The sequence below is a fragment of the Galeopterus variegatus genome, unplaced genomic scaffold (assembly GCF_000696425.1).
Source record: "Galeopterus variegatus unplaced genomic scaffold, G_variegatus-3.0.2 Scaffold136, whole genome shotgun sequence".
NCBI classification, from domain to species: Eukaryota; Metazoa; Chordata; class Mammalia; order Dermoptera; family Cynocephalidae; genus Galeopterus; species Galeopterus variegatus.
The window spans coordinates 800,228-817,571 of record NW_007726247.1 but is presented as its reverse complement, the minus strand read 5'-3'; the positions used below and the strand labels follow the sequence as shown (position 1 = coordinate 817,571).

General features: G+C 37.2%; 1 protein-coding gene across 2 annotated transcripts in view; it reads right to left on the bottom strand.

Moving 5' to 3' along the window:
* CROT (carnitine O-octanoyltransferase) overlaps positions 1-17,344 on the bottom strand; it is a 39,764-nt gene that overhangs the window by 3,530 nt on the left and 18,890 nt on the right. For both annotated transcript variants that reach the window (XM_008589377.1, XM_008589386.1), the window contains 10 exons: positions 15,967-16,060; positions 15,725-15,850; positions 14,265-14,366; positions 8,540-8,623; positions 8,351-8,458; positions 7,994-8,124; positions 3,203-3,326; positions 2,173-2,251; positions 1,988-2,081; positions 1,738-1,857 (listed from right to left, as the gene is read on the bottom strand). In XM_008589377.1, coding sequence (XP_008587599.1) covers positions 1,738-1,857; positions 1,988-2,081; positions 2,173-2,251; positions 3,203-3,326; positions 7,994-8,124; positions 8,351-8,458; positions 8,540-8,623; positions 14,265-14,366; positions 15,725-15,850; positions 15,967-16,060 — 1,062 coding nt within the window. The remainder of the gene's footprint in view (positions 1-1,737; positions 1,858-1,987; positions 2,082-2,172; positions 2,252-3,202; positions 3,327-7,993; positions 8,125-8,350; positions 8,459-8,539; positions 8,624-14,264; positions 14,367-15,724; positions 15,851-15,966; positions 16,061-17,344) is intronic.

Genomic DNA, 17,344 nt, shown 5'->3' with positions numbered 1-17,344 from the left:
ACTGGCTGAGCGAGGCGCGGGAGCAAGGCCGAGGCTTGCGATCCCGTCGCCGGTCCCCGGTCCGGTACGGGGGCAACACTGAGGGTTGCGATCCGTAGCCGGACACGGAAAAAAGACAAAAAAAAAAAAAAAAAGAGTCTGGAGAGCTGTTTCCTTGACTATTCATGTGATTAATTCCCTTCTCATCCTTAACATCTCAGCTTCACTGTTACTCCTAACACACCATCCCTGATCACACTGTATAAAGCAGTGCTCCATCTCTCTACTAATCTCTATTACCACATCAACTTGCTTATTTCCTGCATAGCATTCATGACTATTTGAAGTTAGGGGCTGGCCAGTTAGCTCAGTTGGTCAGAGTGCAGTATTATAACACCAAGGTCAAGGGTTCAGATCCCTGTACTAGCCAGCCATCAAGGGGGAAAAAAAGAATAGTTTTTGAAGTTATCTTGGTTATTTGTTTGCTTCTGTCTCTTTTCCCCAGGTAAAAAGTAAAATCTATAAGATAGGAGATCTTGCCTGTCTTGTGTCCTTAGCACCTAAAACAATACCTGGCACACTGTAAGTTCTCACTAAATATTTCCTGACTGAGTAAGTGGAAGTTATGCCCCATGATCATTAATAATATAGTCTTCTAAAAGTAAGAAAGCTGAGGTGTATGTGGCCTGAACTTGTATCACTGCATACAACACAGAATCCACTACCTGTCAAGGAATATGTGAGAATGCTTACTTATCTTCTGTGTATGAGGATTTTAGACCGCTGACCCTTTTTTATGAAAAAATATATGGTCCATGTCTAATCTTTATCATTTAACCTTTAATTTGTACATTGATGTACACAAACTGAATACTATGGGAATACATAATCCAAGGACTTGGAGGCCAACAAGAAGCACCACTGATATAACTGACTGCACAAATCACACTTCATATGGAAACAGATGACAAAACTAAAAAAACCCGAAAACTGCAAACTCTTTAAAAATGGAAAAATATAAAAATATTACAAACTTAAGTTTGTCATGCATAATATCATTCCAATTTTTCACATTCTATCTAAAGTGCCTCCGAGTCTGCCCTTTTTTTATTCACATAGTGCTAAATGTAGTCACATTATTTTTTTTTTAAACAAAGCCTCTCATGCTTTGAAGGACCCCTGTGAAGAGACTGCCAGACTCTGTGAATGAGGACCTTCCAAGCCTTGCTATTACTTTCATATTACCTTGTTCTCCACTACTTTTTCCTATGCCAGATTTTAATCTTTCCTTTCTCACTCTTTCCATAAATATAAGTTGAACCCCACACAACCTAAATGAAATGAAATTGATTAAACATTCTTTTTTAATATAAATTGATTTACCTAGTCTCTTTGCCTCATTTGTATTGTTTATGAACCACATATATTTGCAAATGTCATCTGAACTCAACCATAAAATCCCTTGTATAGACCAAATGTATTAAAAGAGTGTACTGATTTTGAGGAAAATAATATGATCACTGAGTCAACCTGAAACTGTTTTGCATAAAAATACCTAAAGGATTGATTTGACAAGTGTCTCGAAAGCAGGACAGAGAGATATACATTAAATGCCAAAGTAGGTAAAAATAGTTATTTATATAGCACATGACAGGTGACAACATAGTCAGAATCACAGTATAGGAAAGACATTCAAATAACAAAAGTGATGCCTTTCTTACTCTACAGCATAGTAAGAATGAAAAAGAGCAGCCTCACCTGTCATCTCGGATTTGATAGAAAAATCCATATCCATTATGTACCATGGGAACCACCACTCCATGGACTCGTAAATAACCAATCAGACTTGTTGAGAGAACAAAATTTCCACCTCCTCCACTGTGTGACACAAAGAAAGGATATTTTACTAGGCCTTGAAAGATTCTTATATTGCTTCTGGAAAGCTTTTAAAACATTCAGAAAAAAAATAAACCGATTGATGAATTTATAAAACACTATACCATATTACCTTTTGGAGAAAAGCGGGTCTGTAAAGAGTTCTGGAACAGGAAGACCTTCCTCTTTTGCTATGAGTAAAAGACCTAAAAGGTGACGGTCAAATCCTGTAATGAAACCCCAAATCTGAAGTTAGAAAAAAAACTTTCAACATGAGACTTTTTTTTTTTTAAGTCAGAATAAATTCAACATATATACCTTTTCCAGTTGAACAATCTTTCATCATTTTATTATGCTTTGCAAAAGCTTGTAACATCTTTTCTTGCCGCTCAAGAAGCTGGAATAAAAATCCAGAGACACTTCGATAACAAACTGTACAAAACCCAACTAAAACAAACAAAAAACAAAAACCTGAGCTCGTTTAATTACAATCTGGGTAATTTGGCAGAGCAAAGATTTCTAGGAAGACCTGAGACACATACTTCTATTTTCTCTAATTCTTCTATTGCCTTTTCTTCCCTATGTTGCCCTACTTGATTATTTATTTCCTGGAATAGGAAAATAGGAACTTGTGGGCAACACTGAAATAAAATTAACAAGTGTAAAGACAGAAACAATTGGGATTCTAAAACTAAAGTGTAACTACAAAAAGGACAATGAAGCAGTTCTAGGAAATGAAAATAAATTAATACATACACAACCATGTCTATCAAAATGAAAGAAACAAACGAAATACCAAAATAGCAATGGGAAGAAAATACACTATTATCTAAATGCTTCAAAAAAAAGAGTATAAAGCAAAACATACACAAATGTTCTGGTTGTAGTGTATAAAATAAGAATCTGTGATTTCAAAAACATTCAACCACATCAAGAAAAGCTTCCCTTTAAAGCACTTTGACTGCTGATAACACCCAGGTCCAGGATTTGAGCCCTGTACCAGTCAGCCACCAATAAAATAAAACAAAATAAAGGCCCTTTGGGGGAGCTCCACACTCTACTGGTTTTGTTCTAAAGGTAGATCAGTAGTACTGAAATAACTCAAAGTACTGAAGATACTTTGCCTAGAAAATGACATAAATGGGTTTCTTTTCAGATCTTCCTCTTAGTCTTTCCAAGTACACATTTCACTGGTAAATGAGCAAATGCTTTGAAAACTTCAGAAAAGGTGTCTAAGTATTTTAATAGTCCAAGGGAACTGAAGCAAAGTAGTCAGTTATTCGAAGACCAAGTTTCTTTTAGAACAATTAAATAAATCATGTGAATTGCTTTCCTGCCTAATACTCACGCTGGTAGAAGAGTCCTGCATGGTCTGACACCAGCTGACGGCTTCTACTGTACATGATCGCATAGTCTCTGTACGGCCATGATAAAAATATCGTGTCATAGCTGTCTCATAGCAGCAACCAGGGCTACAAGAAAAAATTAAGAGTGTTACTGTAAGAAATAAAGTATGCTAATGTCATTACAAATACAGTTACCTAAGAAAGCTTAGCTTTCTTCAGAGATTAAGCCCTATAATACAGACTAGAGTTAAGACTTTCAATAACAAAGAGGCTGTTCTCTACACCAAAGAGAAAAAAAAAAAAAAACTTTGAAAATACGAATTGTTTCAAAGGCTTGGCACTGTCAGGTTACATATATTGCAATCTATGCTAGGCAGCCTCTGATGTGGCCCCCAGTGATCCCTGCCTCCTGCTATTTATGCTCTGGTGTAACCCCTTACCTTGACTATGGAGCCAGTCTTAGTGACTTGCTTCTAATGGAGATAATACAGCAAAAATGATGGGATGTCACATCTGAAATTAGGTTACAAAGAGCGTTCTCTTTTGCTCCCTTACCTCCTCATTCTGAGGAAAGCCAGCTGCCATGCTGGAGGCTGCCCTATGGGCAAAAAACTGAGGGAGGCCCTCTGGACAACAGCTAGGAAGGAACTGAATCCTTCTAATAGCCATGTGAGTAAGCTTGGAAATGGATCCACCCTCAGCAGAGCCTTCATATGAAAACACAGCCCTGGCTGACATTCTGACTACAACACTCTGACCTTAAATGGGAGGTACTCAGCTGAGCCTGGATTGCTGACCCACAGAAAATGTGAGATGATAAATGTTTGTGTTTCACTAAGTTTTGGGGTAATTTGTTACACAGAACTAGATAATACAGAGTCCTTGGCCTTTAGTTTCTTTACAGAACATGAAAGACTAGAAATAAGTACATGCTTTAAGAAGTTCCCCAGAGTAACATCTGTTTTCCTGGGATGGAGAATGGTATAACAATTTTAGATATAAAACATTCTTACTTTCCCGGTGGTTAGAATTTAGAGTCAAAGAGATGGAATGAGAGTGAAAAGGTCTGAACTGAAAAGCCCACTAGAAAGGCTCAACAGTTATTGAGCCTTTCTGTTCAGTGTTTCTATCTCTGAGGTGAAATGGTATCCTTTCAAAATGTGGAGAAAGCATAAATAAAATTTTTAAATAGCACTAAAATAGCATTCTTGAAAAAAAACCACTAAAAATAAAAGCAGTAAAAGTGAATGATAAAATTATCACCACTCTACAACCACTAATGAAATACTAGATCTTGGTAATGATCATTAATTGCTACTAAAGCATTAAGTAAAAAAAAATCAGGTAGAAAACTTTATAATGAATGCTGGCTTACAACTGAACCCATTCTCAATCGTAACAAGATGAAACAGAAGACGAATAGCATTAACTATTTGCTTACAGTTGTTGTAAAAAATAAGAAATGATTCCTATTCTCAAGTCTTTAGTTCTACCAGTTTGCAGGAAATACAGGTGACTAAGCAACATGTTAAACAACACCACGGGGATATAATTAGGAAAATTCAGTAGAATTATAGGACAAATGACCTGGTTTCTTCATCAAATAAAATGCAAAAAGAAAAAGGTAGGGGAAAGAATTCTTATAGTTGAAAAAGACTTAAGAGATATATCAATGAAATGCAATGTACAAAACTTATTTGGAGCCTGATGTGAACATACCTCCTGTCTAAAAAAAATACTATGTGAAATTTACAATGCCAGCTATGATGGGCTATCTTGTAGCAAGCCAGTCCTACAACAAAAAGTGGATTAAAAATTAAAAAATCAATCTGTTTGAAGGCTTTGTAGAATTGCCAAGGTAGCCAGGATATGATGGCAAAGATCTAGAGAGAAGAGCAACTCTTTGAACTAAGGCAACTTATTTAATGCTATGTTGATGTCCCATAAGACACATGAGCAGAAAAGTTGAGAAACTGAATAGAAAATTACTGCTAAGAGGCAAAGAAATTGAACAGGGCTTTTGGTAATTTCATGAGGCTGATAAAATTAGAGTTTAGGGTAAACAAGGCGGCCAGGATGTGAGACCCAAGATTTCAGATAAAAAGGCAAGCCCAGTGATCTGAGCTTGACAATCTGAGTCTCTCTTCCCTTGAGGCATTTGCTGACTAGTACCTGGAGCAGGTTAAAAGGTGGAGAGACCAAGGAGGAAGTGATTGCTTAGAGACTCAGAAGATAACTGAAGCAATTAGTAGTCTCATGGTTCTAGGGAGATAAAAATGAAGAGTTTAAGGCCTGTTACAGTAGAAGTGCCCTGGTAAACACCCTAGGACTTTACAATAGGAAAAAGGGGAAATAGAAATAGACTGGACTAAAAGACTCTAAAATACAGCCTAGAATCAGTGCAACCACTGACTGGATGAAGACGGGTTCTCCACTCACCTGCCCACCAGAAGGTACAAAAAAAATCTTCTTTGAAGGAAAACAACATTACGTAGAGCAAGGTTTCTCAACCTTAGCACTAGTGACATTTCTGACTGAATAATTTTTTGTTGACAGACTGTCCTGTACATTTTAAGATGTTTATCAACATCACTTGCCTTTACCCATTAGATGCCAATAGCAACTTCTCCCAAGTTGTGACAACCAAAAATGTTTCCAGACATTGCCAAATCTCAACTGGAGGCAATTTTGCCCCCTAGAAGACAATTACTGATATGAGCCTTTAAATGCACTGTCCAGTACTGTAGCTATTAAATGCATGTGGTAGTACATGAAATGTAGCTAATCCAAGTTGAAGTGAACTGTAAATACAAAATTGACACCAGATTTTAAAGGCCAACTCCAAAAAAGAAAAGAAAATATCTCATTAATAATTTTTATAGTTTACACGTTGAAATAATATTTCGATATGTTTGATTAAATGTATTATTAAAATTAATTTTGCCTCTTTAAAAAATATGGCTAACTAAAATTTAAAACTATATATAAGATTCACAACTATGGCTTGCATTATCTTTCAATTGGACAGTACTCTTCTACAATCTTCCTTAAACTATGTTCAACACTCAATCAAAAATTAACAGGCATACTGAAGACAGAACCAAGAGATAAAAAAAAATTATAAAAATGGACCCACAGGGTAATGTCAGCAAGGTGACAGAATATGACATCCCCAGTCCTTCTCCCCCCATAGAAACACTGATTTGGTAACCACCCATAGACAATACTGACTTTGCAGAAGCTATGAAATCCAGGTAGGAGGCTGTGAAACCTTGGTGAAGCCCAAGACCAAAGAAAGCAGCTTTGAGAAGGCAGGCCTGCAGCCCAGTTGCAGGCCTGCCACTGTGGACCTGACTCCAGTCCTGGAAGCAGCCTCATCCACTTTGAGACTCAACTCCAGCCCTGCTTGTCCAGGGACCTGGAGGAAGTCCCTGTATAGGGGACCTGAAAAGTGCCACAACCACCTGCTCCCTTTGGTATCAGACCTACCACCTGCACACCTGACTGTGGATATAGAAGCAGCCCCATAACCCAGCTCCAACCCTGCTCAACCATGATCCTAGAGGCGGTCACATCTGCCCAGGGATGGGGCAGGAGCCATGCTTGCCTACACCCCAGTAGTAGGTCCACTGACCTCTGAACTAAGGACACAGAAGCAGCCCCATGACCTGTCTCCAGCCCTGCACAACCACAATCCTTGAGGCAGTCCTTTCCACCCAGGGACCAAGCAGGCGATGGTCATTACATGCTGAAACCAGTTGGTAAAGACTGGAAGTGACTGCTCCTTCAAATGAATTGACAGCAACACAATACCACAAGGATCAAGAAGAATGTATAACAACAATAGTACAATGAAGAATGAGAGATGGGAAATAGAAGCATTCTGTTTTAAGGTTCTTACATTATACTTAAGTGGAAAATATTATTTGAAGGTTAGACTGTGATAAGTTAAAGATGTATTTTGTAAACCCTAGTGTAACTATTAGAAAAAAAAATATATATATAGCTGACAGTGGAGATAAAAAGGAACAATAAAAAAAACCATTCTAAGAATTCAAAAGTAGATAAGAAAGAAAAGAACAAAGAATAGATGGGATAAGGAGAAAAACAGCAAGATGGTAGACTTAAACCCAACTTCATTGATAATTATATTGAATGTAAATTATGTAGATCACATTTAAAGACAGATATTCTCAGATTAGATTAAAAAGCAAGATGAAGGAGATGTAGATCTTGCTTTTAATTAGGATGCAGAAAGTCACAATATACTGTCTCCCCTATCCTAAAAATGAGTAAAGGCTGTTTAATCTACAAAATTATAACTTTCCATGAACCCATCAGAAAATGAGGTCAAAGGAAAACTTTGAATGCCAAAAGAGTGACAAAACCTCTCTCAGAAGAGAACAGACACTTCAAAATTATCAAGGAAAAACTGTGAAACTATCACAGATTGAAGCTCTAAAATACTATTGAGGTTAATAAAAAGTAGGGCCGACCCCGTGGCTCACTCGGGAGAGTACGGCGCTGGGAGCACCGACGCTGCGGGTTCGGATCCTATATAGGGATGGCTGGTGCGCTCACTGGCTGAGCGCGGTGCGGGCGACACCAAGCCAAGGGTTGCAATCCTCTTACCGGTCACAAAAACAAACAAACAAACAAAAAAACAAAGCAGCACACAGTGCCAACTGAGAAAAAGGTGAGGAAAAAAACACTAGGGAATTAGGAAGGAATGGTTATGGAAAAGATACCCTTGGACTTCAAGATTCTGAAAACGGAAAATTAATGGTCCTCACCGTCCATGAAGTCTGTAATAGGCCAGCTGAAGTGCAAGCTGAATAAATGTATCAGGGTGAAGCATCATCTTCTTGGTAAGCTTTTTGCCAAAAGATGTAAAGGCATATGACACAATCTGCAAATCAGATGCCTAACAAAAAGAAATGGGAACAGTGAAAAACCACCTAAGGAAAACACCCCAACGAGAACCAAATTATCATTTGCATTCAAGTAATCATCAGACATAAAGAATTAAAGGTATCAAAACAGTGATTTTTAAATGTTTTATACTGACATGCTTGGATGATAGCCAAATTTTCATACATGGTAGTTAAAAGAGAAAGTAGTACTATCTAAGAGAAAAGTGAAAAATCTACCTGCTTGAGATACTGGGCTTTAGCTTGGTTGATGTCACTTAATACTTTCTCATCCACAGTGAAAACAAGCTCCTCTGGAAGTGGTATATCCCGCACTTTTTCTGAACCCTGAAAATAGGAAAGACTTCAAAATATTTCATCTATAAAAAATATTAGGGGAGAAAGGATGAAGTATTTGTTCTAACTTACCTTCCATCTTCCTTCATTCTCTAAAATTTTCTCATCAACATAATAGCTGATGTTCACCATAACCATTGCATCAAAAGGAGCATGCTAAAATGAAAATACACAAGATTTTAGGCTGGCTGGTTAACTCAGTTGGTTAGAGCACCGTGTTGTAACACCAAGGTCCAGAGTTTGGATACCCATATCAACCAGCTGCCAAACTCCCCCTCACCACAAATACACAAGATTGTGAATATGTCAACTTAAAACTTGACCCAATATTTTATTTCACCTTTCCTCCATTCCTAACAGATAATAAAGTATGGAATCCTCAAATACCTCACCCTCCTAATGACAAAGATATAGGTGTCCTATAGTATAATAATTGCTATATTTTATTTTTTGAAGAAAGAACAAACGTTTAAAGTTAGAAGCATCTAATTGGGGCTCTTAGGGTCATTGGGCGTGTGTAAAGTAAACATGAACAATTTAGAGAAATTCATTGTTATTTTTACTAGAAGACAAAGCAGTTGGATATATGCAATGCTAAGATGTTCTGGAATCATGAACAGTATGGAAAAGCACTATCTGAAGGCATTTTGGATGAGTATGAACTTCTTTATGTAAAGACACAGGCCACTAGGTGAGTATTAGAAAGCATAACCATTTTATGTATACATCTCTACAAGACTGCTTAAATGGGGCAGAATTCTCACTGTTTAAGAAACGTGGAAAAGAGTTGCTTGGAGGCAGCAGGGGAGAAGAGGGCCTTGGTGGCCCCCAGGCCAGCAAGACCACTAATAGGGTTTCCTTGGACCCACATAGGAGCAAGGAGCCACAACAACTGAAAAAAAGGAGCCACTCAGAGGCTGGTGAGTCATTGTGTACAGCACGGGTGGCGGGGGAGATGGGTCCACCAGGGGACCACTGGTGCACAGCAAGGGCAGCTGATCTACATCGCAATCAGCATAGGACCACTCAGAGGAGACTAGTCAGGAATACAGAATTGCATGGGGTGCGGTTTGATGAAAAGACTCAGGCCCAGATCAGAGTTACTACACAACCCAGGTGTACCGAGTCTCTGGAGAGCAGGAAGTACCTATAAAGTCAACCATTATAACCTGTGCTGCACAAAAAGCCTTCCCTAGAGAAGCAGCAGCAAAGCAGCAATTTAGCTGAACCACACAGCTCAAGTACTGGTCCCCACAGGAAGTTCCCCCACTTTAGAAGTAAGCAAAGGACAAAAAATTAGTTCTGGGTCAGATACACTGCACCAGAGCCTTGGGGCCCGCCCGGGGACCCAAGGCTGGAGCCAGGGACTGGACCCCCTCTACAATCAGGCATACCGCCAGCACCAAGGAGCATGCCAAAAACATCACCTCCATGTGGGTGGCCCACCACAGCCTCCCCAATAACCATGGCTGACACAAAAGCTGCTAGACGCCACAACCACCACGCAGACGATCCACCAGCCACTGGAGTGCATTGATACAAGGAGAGTCACCAGCAGAGATAAAAAAGAGGATGTCTCTCTCCACAAAGCTCATTCCAGAGTCACAGAAGAAGCATCTGCTCTACAAATATTGGGGGACCTGATCACACCTCTTAGCACTGGACAGATCATCTACATAATAAATCAACAGAGTAACCATTATTCTTTCAGAAGGAGAGAAGAAATCTAGGGTAATTAGAGAGGGGAGATGGAGAGAGATAGGACAAGGGGCACGAAGAATAATTACGATTCATAACAATATATATGGTAGAATATTGACTTGATCAACATATCTCAACGTTGAACCCCAAAAATATGTATAATCAATTTGATTCAATAAAAATTAAAAAAGAAATGTGGAAAAGATGGGGTGAGTTACAAGAGTGTTACAACTTGACGGCCATATTTTGAGAAAGGAATTGCAGTTAGTGAATTGTCCCATCATTTACTTTGGAGGACGAACATTTTTGCCCTTATTTTCTCCATGTTCCTTTGACGACAATTACCTCAGATTGGTCCTAATCTGTGCTACTGCTACCAGTTTATGTTAAACACCGTTATCATTCATGAACTGAATGTGACACTGCTAGCCTTGGAGGGGAAGAAGGGAAAGCTTGAGATATGGGCCCAGTTTCAGAAGAAGTAAAGAGGTATCTTAAATGTCCCCCTAATACTACAGCTCTGCTGCCCTGTATCATGGCCCAGTGGAGCCTATAAGCACAGTTTATTGTTACCAACTAGGTGGCATCCACAACATCAGGACAAGATCTTGAGGGAGGTCAGTACAAAATGCATGAGCAGTCCATCTGCCAGCAACAGCACATATAACAAGACTCTCAGGTCATTATCAAACCCACTTTCTAACCCCATCTCACAAGTGTGTAGTTCTTTACAGTTTTACAAAGAATTTTCAGATTTTATCACATACACTATTTCATTTAAGACATATTTAAGATATTACATAAATTAAGACACATCATTTAAGATATTATCACATTCATTTAAGATATTATCGCATATACTATTTCATATAGTATCAATTTCTAACTACTTTACCAAAACCAGTAAGAAACAGAGAAACTGAAGGGTGTAAGTCTCTTTGGTTTATAATCCTATCTATCCATCCCCTGATTTATTATTTAATAATAAATTTCGGGCCGGCCCGGTGGCGCACTGGATAAGTGCGCCGCTTGGGAAGCGCGGTGGCGCTCCCGCCCGAGGGTTCGGATCCCACATGCGGACCGGTTCCCGCTCACTGGCTGAGCGAGAGGCGGGGGCAACGCCGAGGGTTGCGATCCCGTTGCCGGTCCCCGGTCCGGTACGGGGGCAACACTGAGGGTTGCGATCCGTTGCCGGACACGGAAAAAGACAAAAGACAAAAAATAATAATAATAATAATAATAATAAATTTCAAAAAAAAAAAGGTTAGGAAATCTAAATAATTTCAATGCTTTCCTAATGCTTTATTTGTTCACATAATTTTTATCCTTCATTTTTTTCACTGATATGGAGGCAATATATGTAACATAGTATTTAAGAATGTAGGCTTTGGTTCTAAGCCCAAACTCTACCACTTCCTAGCTACACAACTGTTATTTAGTTTTCAAAGTAAACTCCTCATCTGCTAGTAAAGACAATCATACCTATCCTCATACAGCTGCTTTGAAATATATTTTAATAATGCTTATACAATGCTTACTACAGAACCTGGACCATAGCTATAATTAGTAATTGCAATTATCAACTAATGTTTATTACATGCTTTCTGTGTTCTTCACAAAGCCTACAACATAGAGAAGACAAAATAGTTGACCTCAGGAATTTAAAACCCAAGAGGTAAATGGGATTAATTAGTATAATCACAAAAGTACATATTCAAGCACCTATGGAAGAGAGGGTCAACATAGCTTTAGATTAAAGTAGGCTTTATTTTAGAGTATATATATTGCACTAATGATGTTTTACATAGGTTAAATTGCATTTTCTATAATCATTTTAGGTTAGAAGGAATTTAAAAAGCAGATTATCAAGTGGAGATAATCAGATCAATTTTATAAATATATGGATGTTAATACATATACATAAAACATGTCCATACACTTATTACAGGAAAGCACCTCAGTTATGCTTGAGATATATGCTCATTATGGGTCCAATATTCTTTATTTGGTGATAGAAAAACTCATTAAATTTATTTTTGTCAAATTTGAGTGAACAGCAAGATGCTGGTGCTATTAGTAAAACTTAAAGTAGTAAAAGGTGGTATTTTGGCAGTGTGGGGGGACTCAAGATGATGAGTCCTTCTTGACAATGAGATCAATGTACTCTTAACGTAACAATATAACATCCAATTTGAACAACTCAACATACGATAAAACACAACTCAAAATGAGAATAGGTAAAAACCACTAAGTATAACTACAAGTTTTATACCTATATAAAAATGGTCAATGCAACTATTTGAATTAGGGAAGAGAGCAGATGTGAGGGCAGGGGGAAAGAGTGTGACTAATATTAAGGTCAGTTTTAGAATCAGTAGATAGGAAAAGACTGGTAAGGGAAAGGAGGCAGCGTCAGATTACGTATGAAGAAGCGGATAACCAACCGCCACAGAAAGGTCAAAGAGAAATTGAGGGAAGAAGCCAGGAGGCAGCTAACTACCTTACAAAGCATACTTTGAAGAGAATAGTGAGGACATAAACCAGACTGAGGATAATCCAGAAGAATCAAGGAGCTGAAGAGAAAAAACTGAAGTAATTAACAAGAAATATTTTGTCAGCAGTGGATTCAAAGGAATAGTAAAGAAAACAAATCTCTAAAACAACTCATGGTAACCTTTCATTGTAGTTCTGATGAGCTACTGTAAGAGACATCTAGTATCTGCTCATCAACCAATCCACCTTCCGAAATAACAGCTACTTCACTGTTCTTTAGGCAATTACACAAACAGCTACTTTACTGTTCTTTAGGCAAACCCTCTGTAGTGATTTGAATGTGACTGATTCTACTCACTAGGTTCCAAGGTTGGGCATGTGACCAGGCCAGGCTAATCAGAGCACCTGATTCCCCAGGATAGGCACATGATTCACACCAGCCAAGCACAACCAATGAGCATTATTCCCAGGACTTTTGCTGGAACCACTGGAAAAAAGAAGCCGGCTATTTTCACGGAGGTCACTAAGCTATGAAGAGAGTTATGAATACGTGAGACTGTAGGCACAACAATCACACTGGGCAGTCTACCTAAAAATGAAGCCAAACAGAGGACAGTAGTACCAAGAAATGGAGAGAGAGATTTCTTTCTTCCTTTTTTTTTTAAAAAAAAGATGACTGGTAAGGGGATCTTAACCCTTGACTTGGTGTTGTCAGCACCATGCTCACCCAGTGAGCAAACCAGCCATACCTATATGGGATCTGAACCCATGGCCTTGGTGTTATCAGCACCACACTCTCCTGAGTGAGCCACAGGCTGGCCCTCAGAGAGAGATTTCTAATGAAAGCATTTGGACACTGGAAGTCAGCCTTACTCAAATTGAGCTGTGACCCTATGCCAACAAATATCTTAATGCCAGTTTGACTTAGGTTTCTGTCACCTAAAAGTGAATAAATCCTGATTAATATAACTACTGAACCCTTGTTTTTCTAATCTTCTTAACTCACAGACCTCCTGAATGCCTATCAGAAAGTTATAAGATTAAAAAAAGAAGAAGAAAAAAGAAAGTTAAAAGATAGAGCTAGTAAAGAAAACCATGGGAGAACAGAAGAGAAACAAGAAAAGTTGTCTTATGCTGGTAATTGCCAGACATTTTAATATCTATAGGCTAAATAAATAGTGTTCCAAAGATCACATGTCATTTTAGGAAAATATTTACCTAGTTACTAGGCAAATCTTGAGATCTATCCATATACATTTCCCTGTGCATAAAACATACACATAATGCCATATAATATATTTTAAAATAGGTTGTAATTCCCAGCAAATAATAGTGGGTTTTAAGAGCTTATACTACATAAAAATTACACGCAAATTCCATTTTGCAGATACACACCAAACTGTTGGCCTTACTAAGAAAATAACTTGTCCTATACTCTACTTTCACTGAGGATCCATAACTAAACTTTTTACTATAATGTCATAAAACTAAGGAACTGCTTACTTATACTACATTACAGCATAGCATAACGATTTGTGGCTTATTGCCATTAAATTAACATAAAAGATTAAAAGGGGAAAAAAAAACTTTAGTAGTTACTTACATCACAATTACAGCCAAATACTCCATTTGAGAAGGAAATCAGGTTATAGGATTTGTCACCCCACCGTACTGTTGGATCTCCAATAAGGAGCATTGCAGTTACCTAAATGTAATTTTTCCAAATTAAAAGGGTTTTGACATTGGTTTGTAAGTATTTACATTTAAAACACATATCATCTCACTTTTCCTCTTCAGGTCAACTAAATTTGACAAAATGATAATATAGTTATATTCAAGAGATAATAATTCTGGCCCTGACTTCAGCTATTTCTCAAAACTTCAAGTTAAGAAAATCCTACCAGAAAAGAGAATGCTGGTACAATATTCATGGAAGTTTAGAGAACATACAATTGAAAGAACAAGGCTTTTGTAACTTGAATAGTATAGGAGATCTTGATAATTTTAGTCATTAAAGTCTAGTTAGAAGGGAAACATTCCAAGAATTCATATTTTTCAAACTGTAGGTTTTTGTAGTGAGTCATGAAATCAATTTAGTACATCACAACCAACACTCCCTAAAAAAAGAAACAGAATAAAATACAATAGAAATATCAGAGTACATCACAGACAGTAAAAGTGGTTACTGTTTTGTGAAACTTCTTTTGTATATATGTGGTGTGCATGCACATGCATGTGGGAGACAATCTAAATGTATTTATAACTACAGACAGTACTCAAAAAAGTTTGAATAACACTGCAATAAAACATATTCTTCCTTAGGGAGAAGTTTGGTGATTCTCATCCAAAAAAAAAAAAATATAGCTAAAGAAACATTTTCCAGCTATAAGGTTTTTCAATCCTGAATTAGTCTTTCCTATCATTTTAATACTGACGAATGCATTATGAAATAATTTAAGTGTTTTTTCCAAAAGACCATGAGACTTCTACTAACATGATTACTCCCTTTTATTATTTCCCAGGAAATGAAAATATTACTCCAGGGGAAAAAAACACAAAGTAAAGCTACATTTACCCTTATACTCACTGTAGTATGTTCAAAAAAACCAATGATATATCAAATTACTTAGAAGGGTAATATAATTCTTAGGACAGACCTTCCCAACTAAGGTGTCAAGACACAATGGTGTGAGTTACAAGTAGTTTCCCATGTCACCTTCAGCAAGAGAAATTCATTTACCCCAGTGTCCCATGAAAATTTGTGTATGCAGTCAACAAAAAGGTTGGGAAACACTGACATGCGATATTCAAACAATAGTTGTACTTCTTTAAACAAAGTACAAAACATATCTAAATTGACCTAAACAATGTGGCAAGGATTTAAAAAGCACTATTTATTAACCTTTAAGCTTCAATTTGGTACATGTATACTTCACAGCTAAGAAAAAATTTTAAGAGCCTGAACATAAAAAAAGAAAAACAAATCTTCTCACATTCAATATACATAACAGTCCTCCAGAAAAATCTGTGAGAAGAAAAAAACAGAGCAAGGCAGTTAAGTACCTGAGTATAATCTTCTGGTGTTACATGTGGACTGCTATCCTCTATGGAGTATACCAGCAAACTGCTCTGAATTTTTTCTAACGAAGTCAAGTTCTCTGGATCAAGACCTATCAGATATTCTCGTGCCTGAAAGGCAAGGAGATAATGATTAAATGTTGTAACTTAAATACAATATATCTAGAAAATCTCAAAAGAGTCTGTTAGAGAAAAGGTTCATTAAAAAAAAAAGTATAAATCATAACCTTAGCCCACTGAGTTCTCTCCTCACTAGTTAATGCTGCTATCCCAGGTCCATCAGGTTCACCATGGCACTTCTCGTAAATGTAGGTCAATTGTCTTATGGAAGATTAAAGAAAGAGGATTCAAAAAGAGCATAAGCAGACAGTAGCTACTTTGGCCTTTAACATATCATAACACTGATCAGTTTTTAAATGTTTTGATATATTACCCAAAGAAACTGATTATGACCTTAACAGCAATAGATTTATTCCTACATCTTTTTTTTAAAAATGATTGTGTGTTCTATTAACACCAAAGGTATATTTGACAATAGCTTAATTTAAGCAATTAACTTTGAATTTGCCTGATATAATTTGTACTTTGAAAAAGTCCATGTATTTCCAGGTTCCAAGTACATACCCTTACAATGAAGAACTTGAAAAATATTCTGGTAATCAATTTCACAAATAGCATGTACATCTTATCTTACTAAAGACTATGAGTTAATATTTGTGTTTTACCCAAAAAACAGAAGTACCATGAAGTCAGCTTTAAATGTTTTCCCAAGAGCTGGCCAGTTAGCTCTGTTGGTTAGAATGTGGTGCTGGTAGTAACACCAAGATCTGGGGTTCAATCCCCATATAGATCAGCAAAAATAAGTAATAAAGAAATGTTTTCCTGAGTGCCGTTTTGTTACTTCTAGCCACTATATTTTAAAGACTTTATTAGTTGAGGATATACTATTTCTCTCCATAGCATTCTATGCTTCTAGTCTGACAAATTTCATGTATCTTTAAACATATAGTAGGTAAACAACAGGGTTTTTCATAAAGAAAGAAATTTTCATCAGTCAAAAGTTCACAGAGCTTTAGTTTTGGCCCTACTTCCTCATAACACATGCTAAGAAATTACCTCAATTTAAAAGTTTCCAAGAAGTCTTCAGAAAGTGAGCTAATTCAGCTTAATAAATGGTTTTTAAAAAGTCTCTTAGTTATGGCTTCATCATTCAAAACTGGAAAACACACAGCTATTGATTGGCATAATTTCCTCTTTTCTTTAATTATATGTGTAACACTGATGAAGAAAAATTTCCTTGCTGCAAAATTCTTCCATCTTTATTTGCACATTATTGGTGTCCTGTGGAGCACCAAACAATCTGCATCTATGAAGGTGAAGTTTGGGTCCCCATACCAGCCAGTTACCAAATTTAAAAAAACAAAAAAAACCCTGCATGTACAGTGGAAACAACTTGCATTGCCTCTTTGCCTGCTTACTTGTCTTTGCTCCAGTTAAAAATAAAGCTTCTGCGGTTTGTAGTTAATTGGTGAGCATATTAACTAGCATAAATCATGAATTTCTAAATAAAAATCTACCTGACTCTTTTTCTTCATATGGTACTTG